This window comes from Mustela erminea, chromosome 4 (assembly GCF_009829155.1).
Source record: "Mustela erminea isolate mMusErm1 chromosome 4, mMusErm1.Pri, whole genome shotgun sequence".
Taxonomy (NCBI): domain Eukaryota; kingdom Metazoa; phylum Chordata; class Mammalia; order Carnivora; family Mustelidae; genus Mustela; species Mustela erminea.
In genome coordinates, this window is record NC_045617.1 from 82,350,476 (window position 1) to 82,372,316 (window position 21,841).

The 21,841-nt window shown below is 40.0% G+C and overlaps 1 protein-coding gene across 4 annotated transcripts in view; it reads left to right on the forward strand.

Moving 5' to 3' along the window:
• ROS1 (ROS proto-oncogene 1, receptor tyrosine kinase) overlaps positions 1 to 21,841 on the forward strand; it is a 145,714-nt gene that overhangs the window by 17,912 nt on the left and 105,961 nt on the right. Inside the window, exons 1-5 of one of the 4 annotated variants that reach the window (XM_032339708.1) lie at positions 4,749 to 4,767; positions 10,149 to 10,775; positions 17,142 to 17,186; positions 18,037 to 18,096; positions 19,884 to 19,910. In XM_032339708.1, the coding sequence (XP_032195599.1) occupies positions 10,653 to 10,775; positions 17,142 to 17,186; positions 18,037 to 18,096; positions 19,884 to 19,910 (255 nt within the window). In that variant the 5' untranslated portion in view covers positions 4,749 to 4,767; positions 10,149 to 10,652. Of the gene's footprint in view, positions 1 to 4,748; positions 4,768 to 10,053; positions 10,776 to 17,141; positions 17,187 to 18,036; positions 18,097 to 19,883; positions 19,911 to 21,841 lie in introns of those variants that run through there. The other 3 variants (XM_032339707.1, XM_032339706.1, XM_032339709.1) reach the window with 3 other exon arrangements.

Consider the following 21,841-nt stretch of genomic DNA (forward strand, 5'->3'; position numbering starts at 1 on the left):
ATTTATTTTATTTTATTATTTTTAAACATATTTTAAAATAAATATTTATAGAACAGGTTATTGGATTGAAGCATATAAAACTGACATTTTTTAAGGTCAAGATGTTCAAATATCATCCATTCCACATGGTTGAACCTATAGCCAACGTGTTCAAGGAGTCAGCAGTAGAAAAGCTCTCCTATTCTCAAGGGATTTGTAATCTACTAGGAAGTACAGCCTTTATGCGAATAATTAAAGAGTAGTCAATCAACAAATAATTACAAGTGTGCCACCTGTAGGCAAAAACAAAACCTGCAAGGAGCCACAAGACCATGTGATGAAAATACCAAACCTGGTTTCAGGGGTGAGTGAAGTTGCATCTGGGAAAGAAAGATAAGGGATGAGAAGGAAAAGTCAGGGGGGAAAAGGGGTGGGCCTTCCAGGCAGTAAGGACTGAGGAGGGAAGGACCATCAGAAAGAGAAGAAACTGGAAAGACTTGTGGCTGATTGGAGGGCGATGTAGGAGAAGGATAGCAGAGGGAAAGAAGCTCAACAGGTAGGCTGAGGTGATCTTTGTAAACACATACATTTTAGGGATTTTAGATATTTAACTGTTAAGAGGTAAGCGTTTATTTGAGTAAATATGGATTCAGTCAGGCAGTGCCATACCGGAAGTGGTAAGGAGCCCTCTGCTAACAGGACTTAGGGGAAAGACTCCTAGAGAGAAGGTGTACAAGCAAAGCAAGGGAATTATTTGATTAAGCAGTTGCCTTCTTTGGGAGCAGCCTCGTTGGCTGTTTGTGATTGGCTGTCCTTAGGTTTTGATTTCTTAACCTTGAAGAATTTACAGGCTTAGGCTTGGGTTTGCTTACTTAGGTAACTAACGTGTTGGAGCCACTTCCGTCTGATGTCCTCCTTGTTTAATTCATTTAATAATCCTAAGGGAAATTCGAAGGCACCAAAGCAGGTTAGGCAGGGGTAGCAACTGAGTTTCACACCGTGTGTTGATATAGAATTAGTTTCAGTAGACTGTCTTGTTGACCTTTCCAAGTGCTGCAATAAAATCTGAATAGGATGAAGTGTCCGAAGTCCGAACTGGGACTGCAGCTCCCAAGCCTGAAACTGTGCACCTGTCCCTCTAGACAAGAGCGTCTGCTCCTGATGAGGGCAGCACTTGTCCCGGTGACCACTGAGACAGCTCTCTTACCATAGTCCTCCCAGCTGGGTCACTTGACATTCATTGACAGACCCTCTTGTTCCTCTGAGAAACTCTGACTCTTCCATTTTTAGAGGAACAGATGGAAGTAAAGATTCAGAATGGAGATTTCATAAGGAAGACATCACAGTTCTCTTGTAATGCACTTGAAATAAATCACTTGCAGTGGATTGCTTGGCTCTTCAAAAGAATCCTGAAAAGAATTGGGCCAGGGTTTTGGAGTGAATATTTCAGTGAGAATTCTGGAAAAATTCAACTGGAAAAGCACAGTAATGACTACAGGAGCTGATATGCTTTATGAAATCATACTACCTGCAATATTAGAACACGCAGCCATCTTGCCTGAAGACAGTGCACTGTGGCTGGATAAGACTGCTTAATATCTTAAGGACAAATCTTACTAGTGAATACCAGCCCTGTGTTCCTGAGGCTTAAATAGAACCCATCCTTCCCTTGTGGCTGGAATAAACAACCAGGGAAAATATAGAGTTCTTAAGCTTGAATTTTTGACGTTAAAACTTTTCCCATTTGATACCCGTAGTCATCACCCACAAATATTTTTGTGTCCTCTGCAAGGTATTGGTGAAGCAAAGACTTCATTTTTATCTGTTACCATTTTATATTCTTCTTACATTTATTATAGTGTATCTATTTAGAAGGTCTTGACTAAGAATCAGACTAAAAAACTGAAAATGTCTTAAACCAAACGTGATCTCAAAGGAGTCTGGAAACAGGTGGGCCCAGTGTTCATTCAATTTTTCATTGCTTTTTATCTTAAAACATGTAATGGAGTAAAATGTTGAACGGGCAGGAATTTTAAAGCCAAAATTGGAGACACAAAGAAAATTTGAGCTCATGAAAAGATCAAAGCTCAAAACTCGAAGCCTAAGTCCAGGGACAGCCATCATCCCCATCTAACTCATTGATTCTGCTTTGCTGTGAGGGGTTCTCTCAGGGAGAAGCTTCAAAACTGCAGACAGGGCAGGGAACTCTTGTGAATGTGGTGGTCTTCATGATTAGAATAGACTAGTGAGATCTAGTCATTTCACACATGTTAAAGTGATTTAATTGGATCAACTTTTCACAGTTCTAGAGACCAGGGAAGAACAATCTGATAAGTTCAACTGATTTACCTAACGACATATGTTTATTTAAATAGGAAAACCCAAGTTCAAGTTCATAAGGACAATTTTAATTTCCAAACTAAAGTTTAGTATGCTGCCCAAAACTTATTCAGTCTTAGATGGGTGTTGGTAACCCCTTTGAAAAACAGGTAGCATATTTCATATATTCTGAGAAATACCTAGTACAGTATAAATATTTATTTAAGGAATATTATGATTACAATGGATAATAGTGGACTTAAAACATTGCCATTACCCCCAAGAACTTAATTAAAATTAAGAAAATTGAGAAATGATTTGATATGGAATGCCATCTCCGTAGTTCAGGGATTGTTTCTCTCCTATGTTTGATTATTATTTGTTTGTTTTTGGCAGGGGGTGGGGGCTACTTAATATTCAAATTGAGAGTGCTAAATAAAATATATCGCTCCCAGAACCATTCTAGTTAGATATTCCAGTCCAAAGGGAGGAATGGAAACAAAAAAACAAAAAACAAACAAAAACCCCAAACAACAACAAGAACAACAAAACAAAGGGAGGAATGCTCATGGTCCACTGAAAACTCTACCTAGTTAAAGGCATTTTAATGTTAATGTTAAGGTCAAGGTCAAGCTTATGGACTTTAAGGTCAGACAAATACAGCTTTTTATCCCATTTCTACTCTGTCCTATCTGTGCAAACTCAAGAAATTTTTAAACTTTGCAGGCCTCAGTTTTCTCAACTATAAAATAGATAATGCCAATAATTACTTTATTGTGTCTTAAGAGAATAGAGTGAGTTAATTAATACGCATGAACCATTTCTCAGTGTGTAGTACATGAACACTATTCATTAAGCGTGGGTTAAGAGGACATGCCTTATGTCTGTTTTACAACAGCTATGATTGTGTCAATTCAAAATGCTCAGTGGAAAACAGGACCCTTCTGAATTATACATGTTTTTCAAGGGAGGGAAATTAAACTGAATACATAAATATAAAATTTAAATAGCATATCTTCAAAACCCTAATTGCAGACTCTCTTTTCCTTAATGATTAGCTTTTAAACAGGAACCCTAATTTAGGTTCCCAAAGCAGTTCACCTCCCACTTCTCAGGCAGGGAATGGCACTGCACATATGCTTGCTGGGTCATGTTGTGGTGCGCCCAGTCTCTCTGCGGTCAGCTACCAACGTTCTGAGGCCGGTGGTTTGAACTAACCTCCTTCTCCAAAGCCAGTCTTTAAAATAGGAAAGTAAATACTATATAATTTTAAATTACATTGTTAAATATATTTTCACTAATACTAGATTATACTATTTAACACATTTAATACTTAAATATATCATATATTGTTGTTACAATTAGTAATTTGTAATAAATTATGTTTTAATAATAATGAAAATATTTTAAGGTTCAATAATTAAAAATTTAAACATAACAGTTTAAGAAAAACAACAATGTAAATAGATATCAATTATTCTCAATATAAAATTATATTATTATAAATCCCCATTTTTGAGGGACTTTGCAATAATTTTGCATTGTCAAATTTCTTTCTTTGTAGCAAAGGACACAATTGGATCCTTTGTCTGACATATGGGTTATAATATTTGCAAATGCAGGTCAGATGACTTAAGGAGGAACTGTAGATCCTTGCTATATGTGAAGTCATGTTTGCTAGTTCTACATCCTTTCTGAGTTTAAATAGCATGCCTATCAGCAGAATAGCCATGAAGAACTTCAAGAAAGCACTTTGCTCTCAGCTGTAATCTTTACTTGTAAGTGATCAAAATACTCTCACTGAAAATAGGTGAAGAGATTGAGAAACATTTTTTATTATACATAGTTAAAGAAAATGTTTGTACAAATGTTTGTAATTTGTGAGCAGATAACCTCTTTTATATTAGCAAAGGCTCATTCACCATTCCAATCAAAATTACAATTTTATATCTCACTTAATAATAAATAAAATTATATAGAGTTTATGTAATGCTATAGTATCTAAAATAGCAACTTGCACACTTACCCCTCAATCCCTGCAAACATGCGCGTTTTTCTCTTTGGAATTTATCACCATGTAATAGGTTAGCATGTGTTTTAGCTGTGAGCATCTGCTTTGTCCACCTCCAGCCGTCATCCAAATAAGACAGGGGTTTTTATCTGTTTGGTTCACCGTTGTCTTCACAGTGTCTTACAGGATCTTTGGTGAATAGTAGGTACTCAGTAACTGTTGAGTATTTGTTCAGCAAATCATTATGGCTAATTTAACTGGAACAACCTGAGTATATTAAGCCACAAGATTCCTAAACATGGAGAAATTAAGAACTTACTACTGGGGAGATATTAGAATTTTGAGATTGAATCCATTACCTGCATTTACAGATGGGATCATTGAGATAGGAGGACTACAGGACCTCCCAAGGTCACTTAGCTCACAGGTGGAGCCTGGATTGGACATCAGCATAGCTGGTATGTGTTCTAACTACTCTACTATTTCCAGAAGACAGAAAGGGTGAGGGCTTTGGCTTTAGCTACATGTGTTGGGGGAAAGAGAAGTAAAAGGTGCTGGAACCTATTACCAAGGCTACCCCCTCATAAACCCTCCATGCACATTGAGGGTCAAGAACCATTTCCTGCTATCCCAGGAACCCCTCTTTACCATTGTAATAATTTTTGAAGCAAAGAAATCTTAAAGATTTCTGTTCTTCTCTTTCCTGAGCGAACTCTAATGTATTCTTGGGAAGATGTTTTTAAGTCTGAAGTTGGTCTTCAAAGTTAAGTGATTTTGTGCTCAGACTACCTAGTCATAAACAGAATAATACAAGTGATGTAAGTAGTGCCCCCTTGTTTATTATTTTTTCAATATCTGGAAAAAGGCCAATGTTGGAGTTTTTCTCAGGTCACTTAGTAATTACAACTATGATCACATATTTTTTAAAATATGTGACTTTATTAGACAAAGAAAGTTGTGAGATTTGGCTCTTCTGGGTCAAAGTCCCAGCCTCCCACCTCTGTTCCCCCCCTCCCCTGCCCCCACTCCCATCAGTTCCCTGCTTCTGTACTCTCCATGGGTGTTTCCCCAGACCTCTGCCCACTCTCTGTCCTTGGGCAATTGCTCTTTTCTCTGTTCCAGATTTCCTGAGGGGTGAAGGGGTGGGGTAAGGTTTTGAGCCTACAGCAATTCTAGCCCCAGAGGGTGGTGGCTAGGGTGGTGGCTGGTGGGGGAGTGTAGGGGGAGGCCTGCAGGGGCATTGGTGATGCCTGTGATAAGGGACTCCGGGGCCTCTGTGCCCCCACAGGAAGGAGAAACTGCAGTTAGGACAAAGGTCACAGCACTCCTGAGGGAGGAGAAGTGTGAAAATCTTCTGTTGACTCTGGCTCCTTGACATCTAGAGGCTAGGAGAAGAGAACATTTTAGGAGCCTGACTTTGCATTTGAAAAACTCTGCACTCTATTTCTAAGGCGGTTTCACTCCATGGTTGGCTTTAGGTAAAATGCCTAAGTGGTCATCCAATATCTGGTCTCAATCACTGAAAATACTGTCCAGGAAGACCCAATGTCTTTTAACCTACAGTCAGATTAAAAGTTTCAAAAATGCAAACATTTGAGAGAATTAAATAAAAAGCAATGTTTTTATTAAGAACAAGGGTTAAGGCACTGGGTGCCTAGAAGGAGTGGTGGTAAGCTAGACAGCAGGGTCAGGACAAACCTTAGGAATGTCAGCACTTTGAACACTTATGTGAGCCCTGGAGCCTGGTGGCTGGGACTGGACGTTCAGCCAGCAGTTACTGCATGGTGGGAACCAGGAGTCCAAGAGCATATTATTTATGAAGATATAAACCTAGAGATGTCTGTCTGAAGTTTATGGAACCCCAGACTCTGGGCAGAAACTCAATAAATGGGAAGCAAGTCACAAGTTTAAGGAGAAATCCAGTAAAAGTTGACTCCACGGGATCCTGATCTACAGAATGAGGGTGCCCTAAACTCTAGCCAGTGGTAGAACAGAGAGCCCAACTTGGTGACACAGGTGAATCACTGTTGAGAGTTCACCTGGGAGAAGTTGGGGCCTTGGACACAGGGAGTCAGGGGAGCAGACAAGGGAGGGTGCTGTGAAATGCTTAGGAAGAAACCTCTGAAGACTGCGGTGGAAGTGACACACTCCTGTTGTAGTGGACAGCTCATAGGCGATATGTGAAACAGAGAAAGTGTCAAGAAACAGGTTTTCTTAAAAAACAACAAAAAAATAAAAAAACCAAAACACCACTCAGAGAAAAATACTTTGGTATTTCTATCCTTTATTTTTCTGTTTTATTTTTCATAGTTGAGCCAATCTCCAAATACATAATACAGTTTTATGCATGTCTTTCTGCCTAACATTATGGTGTAAATTCCCTCAAACCATTAAATACTCTTCATTGGGCTGATATTTAAAAGGCTCTTCTCTCTAGATTACTTCATCGTAAGAATACAATATATAATACATATAACATACAAAATATGTGCTCATCAACTGTGTGTGTTACTGGTAAGGCTTCTGGTCAACAGCAGGCTATTAGGAATTACGTTTTTGTAGAGTTCAAAGTTCTATGCAGATTTTTGACTGAAGCAGGCTTGGTATGCCCCAACTCTCATGCTGTTCAAGGGTCAACTCTCCTTGCGGAAATCTAGGCTGTTTATTTATTTACTTATTTATTTAAGAGACAGTGAGTACAAGCAGGGGGAATGGCAGGCAGAGGCAGAGGGAGAAGCAGGCTTCCTGCACGGAGCTGGGAGCTTGATGCTAGGACTCTGGGGTCATGACCTGAGCCAAAGGTAGACACTTAACTTACTGAGCCACCCATGCACCCTTGAGCTGAGATTTAGTGATTATTCAATAGCTCATACAAAGAAAAAGCAACCACTTAAAACCTGCCTTCTAGAACTTCTGGCTTCTGAAAAAGCTGGAAGTGCCACAGGGGAAAGGCTCTGAACCACAATCGTTAACAGTAACAATAATAGTCATGAAATCCCCAGAGCACTTCAAGGTAAATAAATATTTGAGAAGAGTCCAAAAAAGGACCCCAAATTATACTACATTGTGCTTTTTATCTTTCATTATACCAAGCGGAAGGCCCGCCCTGATGGATGCCATTTCCATCTTCCAGTCTCAGGGAAAGAACGCAGAGACCAAGAATGTTGGGGCCTGGGGGAAGAAAGTCCAGCAGTCCGCTTTTGCATTTCCCCAACCACCGAGGTTCCAGGCTGACATAAAATTTTAACTTAATAATAATGTAGTGAGACCAAATTGCAGATCAGAAACTGAACTTTGTGTTTTTAGCTTCCATTCCTCCAGGCTGGAACCTTGGCCCTTGAAACTCAAAAGCTAATTATTTAATATTTTCCTTCTTTGCCTACGGTAGCATCATCCCTTTCCTGAGACATAAAGATGAGAAACACTGAGGGCAAGAGATAAGAGCACATGACAGACAGTGAGAGACAATGCCCTCTTGCCCCCTTGATACCATCAAATGTCCCACCAGAGAAATAGTTATTGCCCTGGCGATGACCAATATATATCTTTCGGCCAAGTTCAAGGTTCAGTTTATGCGTTGTGGTAGACCACGATCAGGTTCTAGTGGGCCTGATAAGCAGTAGGAGATGACGGCAGAGATATGTGCATGAGGAAGAATTCGCTTGTATGACAAATTCTTCAGGCCTTGAAGGTTGGCACGGCCCCTCTTTAGCCTGGTAGTACAAAAGGACGTTATTTGGGGCTCGTTTTGATGGCTATACAGTTTCATTTTCTTGGATTTATACTGATGGAGTACAACTAAGTCTGAGGATGTACATTCTGTATTTTCAATAACTATAATCTTAGATATATTTGATCATATCCAATCTATACTATTGCTAATGAATTGTAAAGCTCATTCTGATAAAGAAAGAGCAGAGAAGTTTGTTCTTAATGAAATTCCTCACAGTTCATATATTGTGGTATATTTTTGAATTGTATTGTTTGAGGTCTGGTGTTATTTAATGAAATTATGGTAACTAAGATTTCTGCCTTTTAGGGGTGCCTGGTTGGCTTAGTGGGTATGGAGCATGTGACTTTTTGATCTTGCGGTTGTGAGTTCGAGCCTCATGCTGGGGTAGAGGTTACTTAAAAAAATATATATATATAATTTCTGCCTTGGGGCGCCTGGGTGGCTCAGTGGGTTAAAGCCTCTGCCTTCGGCTCAGGTCATGATCACAGGGTCCTGGGATGGAGCCCCGTCTGGCTCTATGCTCAGCAGGGAGCCTGCTTCCCTTCCTCTCTCTCTGCCTGCCTCTCTGCCTACTTGTGATCTCTGTCTGTCAATTGAATAAATAAAATCTTAAAAAAAAAATTCTGCCTTTAGAACCATGCAAATGATGACTGCCTCTTTGGTGGCAGATTATAAATTTCCAAAGGTAGTGCAAGAGTCTCTTCCATCCTACCTGTTCTTCTCAGACCTTGCTATTTTCACATCAAGAGGTGGGGCCAGTTTCCCTCTCCTCGAGTCAGGGCAGTTTTGTGACTCTGGCAACCAATAAAATGCAACAAAAGTAACTGTGATTTCTCAAACTGAGTCATTAAGGACAACAACTAAGCTTAACACTGGAACACTTCCTCCAAAGCTTGAAGCCACTATATAAGTTCTCCAATCACCTGGAGACCATCATGCTGGGAAGAAGTCCAAACAAGCCCATGTGGAGAAACCATGAGGAAGAAATGCATGAATTCATTGACCCAGTATTATATTATTAGATTGTTAGGTTGTTCCCAATTTTTTGATATAAGTAATTCCATAACAAATATCTTAGAACACAGTGCACTTTTCATGAGTGCAACTACATGCCAGTTAAATTCCAAAAAACAGAAACAGCACAAAATCTTGAAATTGGAAGGATATTTCTTTTTCACATTCCACCAATAAAGCTACAACAAGAAAGTGCTTAGCAGTCCATTTTGTTAGCAAAGTTATACACATTATTTGCGCCAAAAAGGCAAAAGACATTGGTAGCACAACGAAGGAGATAAATTTCATCCTGTAGGCAAGGTCGTTTATTCTCTGATTTAAATGTATATTTTGTAGAAAGATGGCCATATTCCTCTGACCGAGAAATTGGAGAGTTGTCTATTCTGTTTAACCTACAATCCTAAAAATACAGAAAATGAGCAAAAATTAGGTGGACAATGGGAAAGTTTTTCATGAAACCAAGCTTTAGGGGTCAATTTTGGGGTCGGTACCATTTGTCTTTATCTTGTACACCAGTTTCGTTAACATTTGCTAGAAGATGCTCAGCTCAGAAAACAAAACAAAACAAAACACACAAAAAGCCCATGCCTGTATTGCTCACATGAGACCTCATGCCAATAAGGAAAGCTGAAGTTCCATTAGTATAATTTATTTAAGACCACATGGAAGTTTATTTGATACTTAAGTCATAAAAAAGAACACCAACACAAAACTATCTGGCCTGAAAGAGTTAATCCTCAGCCACCTAAAAAGTAGCTCTCCAGAATGACTCACTTCTGTACCTTGCAGATTTCAAATCCTTAACTTTATCTGGATGCGAGGCTAATTGAAATTTGTACAATATTTCCTTTTCCAGACAGTTACACTTGCGCATGTCTCAGGTCTGTGGTGGCTAGTTTCAGCTCTCTGTCTCAATAGACTTGATAAGGCGGTATTTTGGTTAATATGTAGCAAAGTTCTCAAAGTACTCTAGCAGACTTCCTTGTCTGTAACGTACCCTTGGAGTATTTGTCTATTAATTTCGGCTTTGTTTGCTTTTTAATTTTGAAATATATATTGGGTCTCAAAGGGTTCTGTTTTTCCCCTCTGCAGCATCGTTTGACTGTTTTTCCGATGGGTCTTCATTATAATGGTGCCACTTTCTGCTACAGCGGAGATGGTCAAAAACCCAGTTGCCTGCTGAGCTGAACCAAGCCCAGAGAAGTGAAGCTGTGGACGGTCCGAAGAGCTCCAGTTTCAGATGGTGCCAAGTGTCACAGGCTTGCTGAAAGGCAGTTTGCCTTTTCTACATTGTTTACTTCCCATGCAAAGCTCACTGCTAGGATCTAACCTTTAGATGCTTTCTAAGTAAAAGGAAACTCAATTATGAAATAGCTCTTATGTGACTAGTACACGGTATCTAGGATTTAAAGGTCTAGAGTAAATGGTCTAAATGTTATTTTAAAAGGCAAAGATACTCTCACATGTCAGGGAAAAAAAATACCCCAAAACTCCAAGCTCCACCAGCCACTCTTTCAACAGAAACTTAAAGAGCTGATACAGTGGGATGGAGAAAATGAGAAGAATGATCATCTAAAAATCGCCATCGGTGAAGTGATGAAGAACATTCGCTGGCTGATTCTGAAACTTGTCAATGTTGCGACTCTTGGCGGCATATGGATTTCTCTGATACAGTGTACAGTTTTAAACCACTGCCTAAAGTTATGTGTAACTAACCTGGTAAGTTCTGCTGCTCTAATATTTCTCTTTGTAGGAACTAGATCGTGTAGAATTCAGCTTGTTAAAAATGGGTGAATGATTTTCTCATGAGACGTGGTAGCACCGCAAGAAAGATTCCCCCCCCCCCAAATAAGTTAGGAACATTTTAAATTACAGAAGGTAAGGGAGGGTTATTTTATTTCTTTAAGTTATCTGCTCATAGATTTCTTTTTTTCTCTGTGGGGGAGGGGGCATAGGAATTGGCTTAAAGAGGCTTACATGCAATAAATTGTGCATGTTTTTAAAATATCAATTTAAACTTGTCTATTTCCAAACCATTTGCTTGTCTTGAAGCAAGAAATAGGGTTGGCCATAGGGCCATGTCTTCTAGTTGCAGACGGCAGTAGCATTTATGGTGGGGATGGAGGGTTGTATGGGGAGGTGGATGCCCAAGGGAGCAGATGCAGATAAAACAACGTTTTATTTGAAAAGCAAGACTTGTTTTTAAGTTCCTTTACTTCTACCTGTGCATTTGTAATTTTTTTTCAATAATGAGTTTTCTGGATATCCTTCCCCTATAAAATGTTCCATATCTTTAAGTTATTGGGACATGGTTGTGCTTCAAATAGCCCCTGAATCAATTGTAAAAAACAAACAAACAAACAAACAAACAAACAAAAAACCCCAAATATTTTCTAGCCACGGAAAGATGTACACTTCTTATCTAGAGACAAAGGAAATAGCTTGACAGCTTACGAGCTATTTATAGTCCTACTTTTTCCAATAATAAAAGTACCCCTTGTTATACTAAAGTGTTGGGGGTAGAAGTCCTGGGTGGATAAAAAGGCTAATTATCTGTGTTACACTCTTCTGGCTTAATTTAAACTATAGATTAAAACACTACTTAAGCTTTCTATGGATAGTAGCGTTTTTTAAAAAGTTTGGTATTTTATATAAATCACTGTTGAAGACCTTATTGCCATTAAGGTGGGATTGTATACATTAGGCTTTGACAGTCATCATCCAAACTTAAACATGGAAAAATAAGACTATAATATGTATTCTTTTTTTTTTTTAATTTGACAGATAGAGACCACAAGTAGGCAGAGAGGCAGGCAGAGAGAGAAGAGGGGGGAAGCAGGCTCCCCGCTGAGCAGAGAGCCTGATGTGGGGCTGGATCCCAGAATCCCGAGACCCTGACCCAAGCCAAAGGCAGAGGCTCAACCCACTAAGCCACCCAGGTGCCCCATTTGTATTCTTTATTGAATAATTTAAAAATTTCCCCTGATTAGAAGATATATTCACTGCAAAATATTTATAAGGTATAGAAGTAGAGAAGAAAAAGAAAAATTCATTTTCTCTTTAAATATGTATGTAATTTTATATACAGTTGTGCATCTGTCTTTTTCACCTAACGTGACCTTGTAAGTTTTTCCTATACCCTGATGTTTTTATGGAAATGGGATCTTCAGTATATTTAGAATATTCCCATCCTATAAATGTCCACCATAATTTGTTAATTTCCCCTTACTGTCAAAGCTGGTGTTGGTTGTTTCCATTACTGTAGTCTCTGTTTTATTTTGTTTCATTTTTTAGTTATGTTTAGTTTTGTCTTATCTTTGTGTGGGCTCCTGGGTTTCAGGCAGTAGGAGCAGACAGTCTGTTCCTTTGTTGCACTGCCTTCCGCTCACCACCCACAGACACAGGCCCCGCCGATGCGGTGGCCACTGGGATAGACATGGTCTGCCAATTTGCCTCGCGCCTCTCATCAATGTTCTCCTTCGGGGCCTCCCACACAGGGCCTGGAGGGACAAAAGCTAGGTGAATGCACAGTGGATATAGCCGTGGATCAAGGGAAAGCATATGTAAAGTGCTCGAGTTTATGATGCTGTTCGCATTTTTCGTGTGTACCATTCTTTGAAGCCTGGACGTTAGCTGCGAAGGTCATCTTTTATTTCACTGGGTGGTTCTTGACCCGGAGGCATCTTTGCTTTTTAAAAAGAAACACAGAGTCTTATACAAAAGAAAGTTTAGAACTGCTGTCCAAATGTACACAGAGCATAATTCTATGCTGAGCATGAACAATTTCTATTATCTGAGGGATCTGTAGGTATTAGTTGAATGTAGTAACTGACTTAATATTTTTGAGTTATATGTGCCTGTGCCGCAGAGAACAAAAAATAATGAAGGTTCTTCAGAACACTAGTATTGTGGCAGCCTTCGTGAAAAAGAAACAAATGACATCAACAGTCAGATAGTTTATGGGAATGCTTTTTGCCAGCTTTGTGTAGATTCACAGGGCACAACAGCATATTAATGGCTTTGTTTAATCACAATTTTCTGATCTTCTTCGGCAATAAAACCTTTTTTTTTGAGTAGCAAGCCCCAACAACTCAGGAACTAGAGTTGAGAAATGTTCTGTTAGAAGCATCAGTTCTATTCAATGCAAGGCATTAGAAACTAGAGTTCAGAGGTTATCCTGTTTTTAAAAAAAGAACAAGGGGCACCTGGGTATCTCAGTGGGTTAAACCTCTGCCTTCCACTCAGGTCATGATCTCAGGGTCCCAGGCTCTCTGCTTGGCAGGGAGCCTGTTTCCTCCTCTCTCTCTGCCTGCCTCTCTGCCTACTTGTGATCTCTGTCTGTCAAATAAATAAATAAAAGCCTTTAAAAATAAATAAATAAATAAAATGAAATTTAAAAAAAAGAACAAGCATCAATACTTTTCTTGTATATCAATGTATAACTTTATAGCAAGATAATAGAACAGAACCAGAATCCAAAAATGCAATAAAATATCCAGGAATTAGCAGTTTTTACTGGTGTCAGGGTGGGCAGAACAGGAAGAGGGAGTACAGTGTGGGAGGGAAGCCGTGCACACAGGAAGTGTGGAATATGACAAAGACGGTGGTTCCGACCAAAGTGGTGCTGTTCGTTTACCGTAAAAAATAACACCTTCCTTCAGTAGGTGAGTGAATAAGTAAATTGTGGCACATCCAGACAGTGAGCTATTATTCAGAGCTGAAAAGACATGAGCTTTTGAGCCATGAGAAGACGTGGAGTGGACCTTAAAGACATACACTAAGTGAAAAAGCTGACCTGAAAAGACCCCGTACTGGATGAATCCAAACACATGACATTTTAGAAAGGCACAACGATGAAGAGATTAGTGGTTGCCAGGCGCGGGTTTGTACGTGGTGGGGAGATGCATAGGGAGAGCGCAGAGGATTGTTAGAAACGGTGAAAATACTCTGTACAATATCACGATGGATACATGTCACTATACATTTGTCCAAACCCACAGAATATACAACTATGAGTGAGCCCTAAGGTAAACTACAGACTTCAGGGGATTATTATTGTGTCCACGTAGATCTATCCTTGGTAAAAACTACCATTCTGGTGACTGATGTGGATAATGGGGGCGGCTATGCATGCGTGGGATCTGACAATGAAGTCTGTTTTTTTAGTATATGTGCTGCTGAAGCCAGCACATGTTTTTTTAAAAAAAGATTTTATTTATTTATTTGAGAGAGAGAGAGAGCAGAAGGAGGGGCAGAGGGGCAGAGGGAAAGAGAGAGAGAGACAGAAGCAAACTCCCTGCTGAGTGCAGAACCTAATGGAGAGCTCAGTCTCACAACCCTGAGATCATGACCTGAATCAAAACCAAGAGTCGAAAGCTTAACCGACTGAGCCACCCAGGCACCCCCAAAATAAAGTTTTTTTTAAAGTTCAGGCAAATTTAAAAAAACCTAACTCCTTAACAATACTACCAGATTCACATAGATTCCAGGAGTTGTTAAAAATACTGTCATTGCGTCACTCACCAGAGAGAAGTTTAGGAAAGTTGTTTACACCTAATATTACTAATATCTCCAGTGCCTGGTACTGTACTCTAATAGTACATTATTCACATTATTCTGTGAATCCTCACAGAACTTTATACAATAAATACTATCTTACTTATGTGTCAGATGAGAATACTTCAATGTCACATGAGGCGCAGGTGTCCTATATGACTAAAATGCAGAGCATACTGCTCTGTTTCATTCCTAGGGTAGGAAGTAAAGAAATGAGAGTAGTTCCGGATGAGGGGGGTGGGGCGGGAGAGACAAACTTGTGCCAAGTGGTAGAAATGTGTTAAGAAGATTTAGGATCCAGGGCTGGGGTTGTGGGTTTCAAGCGGCTCATTGGAGGATGTGGTGCTACGGTAAACTGAGGAGGAGTCTCACTGCAAAGGGAGGACTGTGAATTTGGTGCAGCTCACAGGGAGCATCGTACTTTGGTTAAGAGGACAGGTTCTGGAGACAATTCTCAGCCTTCTTTACATTTTAACTCTTGAGCCATTCACTGAACCTCCCTGGGTCTCAGCTGTACAAGAGGGTTAGTAATAATACATACCTACTAGTGCCATTGAGAGGTTGAATAAGATTTAGTGTAAAACAGCTGGTAACTTGTCGGAACGTTGGATCACTTGCTGAATGGTAGCTCTAATAATGTTGAGGACAACAGTTGACAGCATCTTCTTCATCACCCCATAGACCTGACTCCTGAAGCTACCTTGCTCAAGGCCCTGTGGTGGCTCCCTCTTCAGCCCGTTAAATTTAGTCTTGAGAGCTGCCAATGAAAGGACTCAGGACTGTTATAATGTGACTTTATGGTCACCAAGAAACAGCTCTGTTGGTCTGCTGTTCAAAATGAAATGAAGAAACTACCCAGCAACTTCTCTTTTGTTTTTGTGAGCAACAGATTTTTGAAGGGATCTGAAAAAATTTAATTGCAAATGCCCTCTTAGACTTCATTGTATATGATTGTGGTTCAATCATATAAAGGGGAATCAATAGCTTTTTTTTTTTTGAGTGAAATCATGGAAACAAAGCATTATTATGCCCATCGCTGCAAAATTAATCTAAAAGATTCAGTTCTGACTCTCTGAGTATTTCTTATCAAAAATCAAAACACATGAAGCATCCTCCTTTCTCTACAAATGTAATTAGGGAATGGAGGCCAGAGCAATCTTCATTCACACATCAAATGGCAGGGGAAAAAGCAACTTTGGTTCTTTGGTTCCTGTGTCTGATTACTTCTTTACTGAAACCCCAGAGTGCAAGGCCATTGGAGGAGGCTCTCCTCCTCCAATGAATGGCTCTTACCTAGAAGGGGAGAGAACGCTCAGTGAACTTAGTGTTCAATGGATCTTCTCTTCCCTCTGAAAATCGAGGGCTATTCAGAAGCCCTCAAGAGAGGCTTCAACCACCTAGAGTGGGGTGTGCCTGGATGGCTCAGTCGGTTAAGCATCTGTCTCTTGGTTTCCGCTTGGGTCCTGATCTCAAGAATCATGATCTCATGGGTCATAGGATCCAACTCCACGCCCTGCACCAGGCTTCCTGCTGGGTGGGGAGTATGCATCAAGATTCTTTCCCTCTGCCTTTCTCTGCTTGCTTGCTCTCTCTCTCTCTCTGAAATAAATAAATAAATCTTAAAAAACAAAATGAAACTAAACACCTCCAGGACTCCTTTGGATTTTCTATCATCTCCTGGAACATATCTTGCTTATAGTGCTGGGTCAGCTAAGGTCAGACAGCATGCTCCTGGCTGGATTAATCATCTCTTCAATTCAGTGTTTCAAATCCTGCGACTTTTCAGGGGATATTCTGAGCAGTACCAATTAGAGGTACTAGGTCTATTCACTTAGTTATCCTCTACTCATATTTCTAAGTCAGTCAGTGAGGGATGCTGACAATTAGATCTATCCATAGAACTCTATTGGCACATACGTGATCATCATAGGCCCAATATTGTCATCCTTTGTAAGCCTTTCAGTTTATCAAGGACTCTACACACGTAACAACCAGGAGAGGATGGACAATTTATAAGATTTTCCCCCCTTTGTTCCTATTTCTTTTATCACAAAAAGTCCTTAAAATTTATGAAAATATGAGAAAAAAACCAGAGTAATCTGATGTTTTATTATATGTGAAATTCTGAATTTATATTTTTTCACTCTTCTTAGACTGCTTAAAAAAACAAAAACAAAAACAAAACCTGACCATAATTCATCTTTAACACCAGAATCCTTTGACTTGATGAATTGACTAAAGTCACAGGCTTCCTTCATACAGTGTGAGAGAATATGTCCATGGTCCTTAACCACTCCTTACAAGCCCCCTGCTTGGCCTTGATAATTTCTGCAGAATTCTCAGGCATTCCATCTTATAATGTGCATTGACATTTTACCAGATTTCATGACTGACTTAATGACTTTAAAACATTGTACTTTATAGTTAGAAAACACTATTCCAGGAAGCTTTAAAAAAAAAAAAAGCTATGGTAGTCGTACTGGACACAAGATTGATAGCTGGTGTTTCTGATCTCCTTCTTCACTTCAGGGCCGACAGCTTGACATTGGCACGACATACAATCTGAGTGAACCGGTGAGTAATCACTTCCACTGTCAGGAAGTTTATAGTGTTTGCATTGATAAGAATGGGACCATAGTCAGGTTTTATTACAATAAGAATAATTCCTAAGTAGAGTCTCATTTCTTTGTCCTTGATGGAGGAAGTTCAACTGAAAATAGCAAGAAGTCTAAATTACAGAATATTCAAAAATGAACCCAGGCACAGTGTGTTGAGGAAGAAGGAACACACAGGACTAAGCCAACTCCATGACTGGCTGTGTGGCTTGGGGCAAATTACTTAATATTTCTGAGACTTCGTTTTATTACCTGTTGTCTCAGAGGGTTGGATGAGATGGTCTCCAGTGTTTCTCCTAACAATTACATTTATGGTTTTATTACTGGTTTGCACCTGTATCCACTTATTCAACTAGTGTATAGTGACTCAAAATGAACACACTTCCCCAACTGTGGACTTCTTCCAGTTTTGGTATGCTGCCTTCTGGTTGAATCCCCAGTTTTGAGTTTTGCTTGTTGTGCAAGGACATGGCCAGGACCCATGATATGCTCGATGCCACGGTGTCCAGGACTTTTCCTGCTGCCAGCTACCCAGGGGACAGGGTGCTCCTTGAAGATTGGGTAATCTCTGGGTTCTAGGCCTGTCCATGCCACCTCTGCTCAGCAACCCAGCTGCCTTGCAGTGAGTCACCCCAAGCCCCACTCTGCCTGGAAATAGGAGAAGTCTTCTTAGGATTGCAAAGGTTCTGATCCTTTTGAGACCACAGATTCCTGGATAGATACATTTTGTTACTATGTGGCACTAATCAGGTAGCAAGAAAAAGTCACCCTTCTCTAATCACCATTTTCTCTTATTATGTCTCTTGCAGTGCATCCAAGGATGTCATTTCTGGAACTCTGTAGAGCAGGAAAACTGTGCTTTAAAATGTGTAAGTATTAATTATATTTCTGTTTTGGTACTAATATCACTTTCAAGAGAAAAGTTGTCTAAGAGCATTTGAATTTCCATTGGCTTTCACGGAGTTTGCATGACCCTAAAGGAAAAGTATGATAGCCTGACTAATACATAATAATGGTGAAAAATTGAGATAAATGCTATTAATGCAACTGGAGACCCGGGGAAGTGAATGCAGACTGTGGAACCTAGGAATACCCATAATTGCTCTAAACTATAATGGCCTTTTAGTAGACTGTTGTCAGGCATTTGTCAAATTCCCTACTATTGTGCTTCTCAAACGTTAAAGTTCAGTTATCTAAGGATCTTGATAAAATGCACATTCTGATTCTGAAGACTTGGGGCAGGAAATGATTCTGTACTTGTAACAAGCTCCCAGGTGATGTGATGCTTGTAGTTCCTGAATGACTCTTTGGCCAGCAAGGCCCTAGGTGGTGTTGGGAGTTTCTCTGTAGGTAACATGGCAGCATTCTAATCCCGAGGTCACAAACCCCTTTGTTTACTCCACGCTATATAGAAAATACATCCCCAAATGCTTTATTTTTAATTTTTAATTAACCCCAGCTTTGCCACTTAGTGTGTAACCGGTTAAGGAACTTCACCTCTTGGTACTTTACTTTCCCCCTCAATACATTAGGATAATAATAGAATTTCCCTCTTGTATTGTGCCGGATACACTGTCATTACTCTGATATAGTGAATAAGAATTTTGTCTTTTAAGAGTGGATTCCTTTGTTCAGGTTGTTAAGGTCTGAGGTTGAATCATGGTGATTTGGGGTAATCCTAATATTGTTTCCTATTAACAAGTGAAACTCTATTGTTGAGATTTAAATAAGGACATTAACTTCTCCTTCCAAATGGTGCTCATAGCTTTTCTTGTATGGTCTTGTGCTCAGGTCTCTGGAACAGGGTTAGGCTTACTCTCACATTCCTGGCTATGTGCCCCATAAAATGGGAGTTACCAAAAAGTGGAGTGGGCATTTTCTGGATTTGGGAACTATAACACATTTAAGAATTCTTTTACCTTTCTTTGGTGCCATTTTTTTATGAATTCCAATGGAAATCATCCTTTGGTCTGTGTTTGCTGTCTTTTGCTCTGACCTGTAAGCCCATCAGAAGGGGTCTCTCTTTCTTGTTCCCACTGTCTGTTTCTCAGAACATCGTGAGAGGCAGACAGCAGGTGCTCAGACAGCACTTGCCAGGTTACTGAGTGGGAAGGACCATCTGATGCTGGCGACAGTCCAGGCAGTACAGTCGGCACCAGAGCAGCCAGTCCAGACAGGGGCAGGGACACCTTTGCTAGCCAGAGCTGTTGGTGGTTTCCATGTCAGCTTCTGTCTCCACCGGGCATCTGCCAACACCTCTTCATTTTCTTACCCCATCCACCGCAGATCACCTCTTGGTCAACTGGGATTTTCTTGTAGACATCAAACTGCACCATTTTTCTGGAGATGCAAACAGAAGGGAAGAGGGAAAATTTAAGCCCAACATGGGCTCCACCTCACGATGCTGAGATCATGACCTGAGCCAAGTTCAGGAGTCTGTTGCTTAACCAATGGCTCCCCACAAACATAATTTTTATAACTGTTCATACAGTGGCTTGCCTGGACTGAAGGCCCAACTCTGGGTTCCTTGATTTTGATTGTTTTTATTGGTTATTTGTCAATGGTGGGGCAAGAAATTAATTTGAAAAAGTGTCATTAAAATTATTTACAACCTTAAGGATTTTAAGTAATTTCACTTTTCTTTTTTCCTGTGCAGAATGACACCTATGCCCCTGTTTGTGAGGTGAGTTGGCAAGCACAAAACGGATGTCATCAAACCCCATGTCTTTATCTCTTAGATTTAAAAAGCTATTAAAATAAGAATGAAGAAGCCGCCTAAGCCTTCATAATAAATCACAGTAGTCTATCCTTTAATATGTATATTAAAAAAGAACACTGTATTTACAATTTTCTTCCTTCTTCAACAGACTCCTTGACAGCATTTTAAAGCACAGCTTTTAAGATATTTTATTATTGTTTTTTCCCTACTATGGTAATAAGTGTCTTCCTGCTGACTCTGGCTGCTCAGGTCTCTTTTCTCAGCTCCCTCTCCTTCTGCTGGCTCCTCCCCGGCACTGGATTTTCTCCTCTTTTTCAGAAAGACCTTAGGGATTTCGATTTTTTTCCCCACTTGATCTTCTTCAATTGTTCCAGATTCTATGGTCCTCAGAATTAGTTTTAGGTCAACCAGAGAGGTTTATGGAGAAAATATATTATTTCTCAGTTTAAAACCCATGTTGTATTCTATTTAAACGTCCTTGAAACCAAAGGACAGAACTATTTTATTCTGCCTGGGAAAGGAATATAACTTACCATCCATTAATAAAACAAAAAAGTTTCTTTCTGCTAGAGAATAAAAATAACACAAAATATTACATTGGATCATTTTCTCAATAGTCTGTGCTTTCTCTGTGCCTGAGTGATTTTCCCCTGGGAGTAGATGGGGCCAAGGTGTGGGCGGGAGGGGGGGAGGCCAAATTCACTCCATATGTAAAAAAACAATTATAAGTCTTTCCTAATTGAGATTTTTAAAAAATCAAAAACTGCCCGAGAACTTTTATGTGGTTAAAGTAACATTGCCACCCTCCCCCACCAAAACCATCCCTGGGAAGACAGTGCTAAGAAAGTCAGGGATGGTTCACGCCTCTTGAGCCCAGAAGCAGCCTGAGATTGGATTGCTAATGCAGTAGTTTCCTGGTGATCAGCGCGCTGCCTGCTGTCTGTGGGTATATGACATAAAGCTTTTCTCTCTGTTATAACTCACATTATTATTCTGTTCTTTTCTTTGTATACTGGGCTGTTTTACACTTTAAATAAAGTAGAACTGAACAGCAATACATGCTATAGAGGTACAGAGATTGAGATAGATCTATGAAAACTAGATGTTTAAACTCAGCTACCCACACCTGTAGGAGGAAATCAACTCTTCAACCATTAATGCTTCAACTTAGGAAGCTGGGAATTTCTGCACACATTTGTTGGAGAAAATAGTGTTGGAAGAGTTAGCTTAGCAAACTATAACTTGGAAAATGATGTCAGCCAGTGAGATGGCTTATCCCTGCTAATTGAAAATGCAAATTAAATCATATTGTTCCTAAAAACCTTTCTATGGCTTTGCATTGCTGTTGAGAAAGCTTATGAACTACCCTTTGCTGGGCCCCATCTTGCACCCCCTCTCCCTTGTTCTCTGCCTGCCACATGGGCTTTTCCCTCTTTAGAATATAGAGGGAACATTCCTGCCTCCTAGCTTTTGTCCTTAAGACTTTTTATGAGCCCAGATGCTTGCAGTCACTCAGGTCCTGCTCCAGAATCCTCTCTGCGTGGTTCTTCCTGAGTACCCTGAGAAGACAAGTTCTCCTTTCTGCCTAGTCATGCCTTATGCCTTTACCTTGCTTTATTGTCTTCATAGCACTTCTTGTTACCTGAATGTATTTTAATTTTTTTTTTTTTTACTCATTGTCTGTCTGTCTTCTTCTTCTTCTTCTTTTAAGATTTTATTTATTTATTTGACAGAGAGAGAGACAACAAGAGCAGGAACCCAAGCAGGGCGAGGGGAAGAGGGAGAAGAGGCTTCCTGCAGAGCAGGGAGCCTGATGTGGGGCTCGATCCCAGGATTCTGGGATCATAGACCTGAGCTGAAGGCAGACACTTAACAACTGATCCACCCAGGCACCC